At 53.7% G+C, this 4,808-nt stretch overlaps 1 protein-coding gene across 1 annotated transcript; it reads left to right on the forward strand.

The window, feature by feature from the left end:
* Positions 1–925: 925 nt before the first annotated feature.
* Positions 926–2,648, forward strand: GBX2 (gastrulation brain homeobox 2). Its single transcript, XM_071746231.1, has 2 exons — positions 926–1,603; positions 2,051–2,648. Exons 1-2 carry the CDS (start codon positions 1,093–1,095, stop codon positions 2,572–2,574), a joined length of 1,035 nt encoding a protein of 344 aa, XP_071602332.1. The 5' UTR covers positions 926–1,092; the 3' UTR covers positions 2,575–2,648.
* Positions 2,649–4,808: the final 2,160 nt, after the last annotated feature.

Genomic DNA, 4,808 nt, shown 5'->3' on the forward strand with positions numbered 1-4,808 from the left:
GTTGTTCTAGCTTTTGTCCTCGCCAAAGACGTCGTGTTGGAAAAGGCTTTGAGCCGGCCAACATGAGAGGCTCGCCGGAGAAAAGGGAGCAGCCCTCCGCAGCTTTTAATTCTGCCGTGTTGCTGAATGGCTCTTTTACATAATTGCAGAAGCAATTTCAAAGCCAAGCCAGGGGCTGACTTTACCCAGAACCACATGGAGCCTATTTGCGGGCTTTTCAAAAAAAAAAAAAAAAAAAAAAAAAAAAAAAAAAAAAAGGAAAAAATAAAAAAGAAAATAAAAGAAAGAAAAGAGGAAAAATGACCAGAAATTGAAAAAAAAATCAAACTGAAAAAAAAATAAACGGAAAAAAGAAATTACACAGAATTTTTAACATTTAAAAAATAAATGAGAAAAGGAGAACAGAAGAGGCAGGGGAAAAAGGAAAAGAAAAAGAGTAAGGGAACTAAAAGACAGAAAATGAAAAATAGGAAGAAAAAGGAAAAATAGGAAGAAAAATAAAAAATGGGAAAAGGAAAAAGAGGGGGGGAAGAGAAAAAAGAAATAAAATAAATTAAAAAAAAAAAACAAAGGGAGGAAGCGTGGATAAAATCTGTTCTGTTTTTTAAAATCAGGGGTTTCACTGATTTGGAAGCACCAGATCGGTGTCCCCCAAAGGCAATGGCAGACACCGGGGGCGAGTGCGGACCCCCCCGAGGTCCCCGCCGGCCCCGCGGCCGCTGCCTCCCGGCCGCCCCGTCCGGCTTGAATGGGGCTGGGCGGGGGAGGGGGCGTGGCTGGAGGCGTGGCCTGCCCGGTACGTCCCGCCCCACCCCGCTCCTGGCCAATGGGAAGCATCGCCGGCGGCCACGTGGGGCGGGACGAGTTCCGAGCCGGGCAAAATGTGAATGGGCGCGGGGGCGGCGGGCGGGTAGAGCGGCGCGGTGCGGTGCGGTGCGGGGGCAGCCCCAGCCCCGATGTGCGGGCGGCGGCGGCGGGCCGCGGCCCCGCTCCGCCCCGTCTCTGCCCCGGGCTCCTGAGCAGGAGGAAGAGGAACGGCAGGAGCGGCGGCAGGAGCGGGAGGAAAGTGGTGGCTGCCGCCGCCGCACCGGCATGAGCGCGGCTTTCCAGCCCTCGCTGATGATGATGCAGCGCCCGCTGGGAAGCAGCACGGCCTTCAGCATCGACTCGCTCATCGGCAGCCCCCCGCCGCCAGCCCCCGGCCACTTCGTTTATACCGGCTACCCCATGTTCATGCCCTACCGGCCCGTGGTGCTGCCGCCGCCCCCTCCGCCGCCCCCGGCGCTGCCGCAGGGCGCCCTGCAACCGGCGCTGCCCCCGGCGCATCCCCACCACCACCAGCTCCCCAGCCTGCCCACCGGCTTCTGCTCCAGTCTGGCCCAGGGCATGGCCCTCACCTCCACCCTCATGGCCACGCTGCCCGGCACCTTCCCTGCCTCTCCCCAGCACCAGGAGGCCGCCAGGAAGTTCGCTTCTCCCGGGAACTTCGAGAAAGCCGAGGGAATGCCCCCAGACGGCGGCGGCGACGACGGCAAAGCCTTCGTGGGGAAGGACGGAGCCCTCCTGCCCTACCCTGCCGCCGACGCCGTCCAGGCCTCCCTCGGTGAGTGAGCGCCAGAGCCGTAGAAGTGGGGGAGTGGGGTCCAGCTCCGCGCATCTCCTCCGGCGGGGCGGGATGGGGGGGAATCGGAGGAAGGGGTGGCCCCGAGAACGGGGAACCCGCGGGAGGAAGTGGGGCTGAGCCCCAGGGTCCGCTGGCCGCGAGGCCGAGGAAAAGGGAGATTTCGAGCCCCTGCCGCTTGACAAAATAATAAACCCAACCCAACAGAAAGACATGCGGGGCAGGGGGGAGGGGGGTGGGGGAGAGCAAGAGAGGAAGAACAAAACAAAACAAAACAAAAAAAAGGCAAAACCTCCAACCCTAAACCCAACCAAACTAAACTCGGCAATTTTGGGGTGCTGGACCTGCAGGCCGGGGGAGGTGGTGGTGGTGGTGGTGCGGGCCGGAGGGTACCAAATGCTAACGAAAGGCCTCTGCTTCGCTTCCAAGCCGGGGCTCTGCGGGGCCAGGGGAAGGAGGATACCAAAGGAGACGATGATGCGAAAGGCAAGGAGGAAAGTTTCTCCATGGACAGCGATCTAGACTATAGCTCGGACGACAACATTCCCGGCCAGGCTGCTCACAAGGAAGAGGACTCTGGCAACGCGCTAGAAGAAAACCCCCAAAACCCTCCCAATTCCACCAACACCACGTCCACGGGCAAAAACCGGCGAAGGCGAACAGCCTTCACCAGCGAGCAGCTGTTGGAGCTGGAGAAGGAGTTTCACTGCAAAAAGTACCTGTCCCTGACGGAGAGGTCCCAGATCGCTCACGCTCTCAAACTCAGCGAGGTGCAGGTGAAAATCTGGTTCCAGAACAGACGGGCTAAATGGAAACGGGTCAAGGCAGGCAATGCCAACTCCAAGACAGGGGAGCCCTCCCGAAACCCTAAGATCGTGGTACCCATCCCGGTGCATGTCAGCAGGTTTGCGATCAGGAGTCAGCATCAGCAGCTGGAGCAAGCCCGACCCTGATCTCTCCCTTTACGCTCAAAACCACAAGTTTTTGAGGGAAAAGTTTCCAAAATGCGGTTGAAAACCAACCCACCCGAGAGAGACGGGGGGGGGAAAAAAAAAAAAAAGAAAAAAAAAAAAAAAAAAAAAGGAAAGAAAATAAACAAAAAACCCGACAAACCTTGAAGCAAACAACCGTCGCCAAGAAAAAAAAAAACAAAAAACACTATCCCAGGCGAGCGCACGGCAAATCTCTGCCACGAGCGAACTTCAGAGCGAAACTTTCCACTCACCGAGTCAAGAGAGAGGCTTCGAAGGCGGCTAGAGGTTCGGAAAATGTTTTTTTGGTTCGGAGCAGGAATATCAGACCCTGAAAGAGACACACATATTTATTATGCCGCTGCCGCCCTTTGGACATCCTCGTACTGCCCTGGTTGCGGTGAGGACCACAGATGCGGCGTCGGATCCAGCAGCGATTTGCCCCTTGTTCCCCCCCTCTCCAGCAGAGACACCCCCAGCGAGACCCACCGCCCACATTTAGCCATCTGTGGGGGGGGGGCGGGGAGGAGGGGAGCAGTTGTTTCTTATTGGGGGCGAAAGGTAAAAAAGAAAAAAAAGAAACCCTATACCGACAGCGACAAAAAAACAACCCAAAACAAACCAACAAAAAACCGACAATAAAAACAAACAAAAAAACCCCCAACCAAACAAAAAAAACCCAAGAGAACAAAACCGAAAGAAACTACGGGTTTCATTTCATGCCTTTTTTTATTGTTTGATTTGATTTCCGATGGCTGAGTAGCAGGCACTAAGGGACGATTTTTTAAATATATTTTTTTGCCTGGCTTTCTGTCGATTTGGTTTGCCTTTCCTACTAAGCCATGTTTAAAAGAGAGGGGGGAGGGGGGGGAGGCACGATCTTCTCTATTGTGTTTAATTTATTTCAATGTAGCTTATTTCCTTATAAGTTATGAAATTTAAAAGCAAACTAAGTCTTGTGAATAAAAATCGACAAACAAAGAAAAAAGATTAAAAAAAGAAAAAAGCCCTCCAGTCCCCAGCTGTTCTGTCCCGCATTTGGCGTTGAGCTGATGCCCCTTTCGCCCCCTCCCCCCTCCACGATGCTGCTCTCGCCTTGTTTGCGAAGCCTCATTTATTGTCAGGGAAAGAGGGGGGACGGGCAGAAAGTTTCTTATTTTCTTTCCGTTTTTGTGGGGGCTTTTTTGTTTGTTTGTTTGGGTTTTTTTGTTGTTGTTTTTGGCTTGGTTTGGTTTTTTCGGTGGGTCGGAAGGCTGGAAAAAGGTTTTTTTAATGCGAAGAATAACTGTGGATGGCCTCGGGGAGAGGGGGGGCAGGGACGCCCTACATTCCTCGGCCCCGCAGCCGTCGGGCTCCCAGTCCCATACTTTGAGGGGGGCCGAGACGGTCTCCCCCCGGCGCAGCCGGGGCGGGAGGGGGCGGATCGGGGCCTGAGGGTCCCGCGTTCCCTCTTCGCGTCCTTTTCATCAGCTTTTTTTTTTTTTTTTTTTTTTTTTTCTCTTCCCCTGTTTACGCATCCTCTCTGCATCCGTGCCGGTGAAACCGTGTGGCTGCCGGCCGTCGGTGGCTATTCGGGATGAAAAACCGCTAATTTTTCGAGGAAAACAGGGGTGCGGGGGGGATGGCTATTAAATTAGACTAGGGGGTCAACCGGGGGAGTGATCTCCTCCCGAGGCAAATCGAAGCTTGGCGGTGGTCATATCGTTTATAAATTATTATTGTTTTGTAATAGGAGGGCTGGCGACAGTTCCGGGGTGTGGAGAGCGGGGGTGTCCCTGCTCCCTTCTTCCACCTCACTGACATGGACCGGCCCCAGGCAGCATCGCTTTCTGCTCCTGCCTATCCCTGCCGGCTCCACGGGCAACGCGGGCACCAGCGGAGACCCGCGGGTAATTTCAGTCTTTTCGGCAGCCGCCGTCACTGCCTGCTTCTTTGGCTCCTTAAAAAAAAATATTAAAAATTATAATTATTATTATAATTTTGTTATATTTTTTGCGCAGAACACCGGCCCTTCTCTCTCTCCCCATCCTTCCCGGGCTTCCCAGCGCTGATCCTCTTCGGTCGCACTTTTTTTTTTTTTTTTTTTTAAATCTTTTAACATATTTTGATTTGCTTTTGCTGCAAAGCAGAGCAACTCAGAGTTGGTTCCGTCGACCGGCACCCCGGCTGTACCCCCCATCATGGAGAGGGTTGTATTTTAGGGAGGAGCAGCTGCT

Source organism: Heliangelus exortis, chromosome 6 (assembly GCF_036169615.1).
Source record: "Heliangelus exortis chromosome 6, bHelExo1.hap1, whole genome shotgun sequence".
NCBI classification, from domain to species: Eukaryota; Metazoa; Chordata; class Aves; order Apodiformes; family Trochilidae; genus Heliangelus; species Heliangelus exortis.

Excerpts from the sequence above, each read along its gene's own strand:
- GBX2 (XM_071746231.1), top strand. The coding sequence starts at position 1,093 with ATGAGCGCGGCTTTCCAGCCCTCGCTGATGATGATGCAGCGCCCGCTG. Across the intron at positions 1,604-2,050 it reads CGCCGTCCAGGCCTCCCTCG|CCGGGGCTCTGCGGGGCCAG; the intron begins GTGAGTGAGCGC and ends TTCGCTTCCAAG.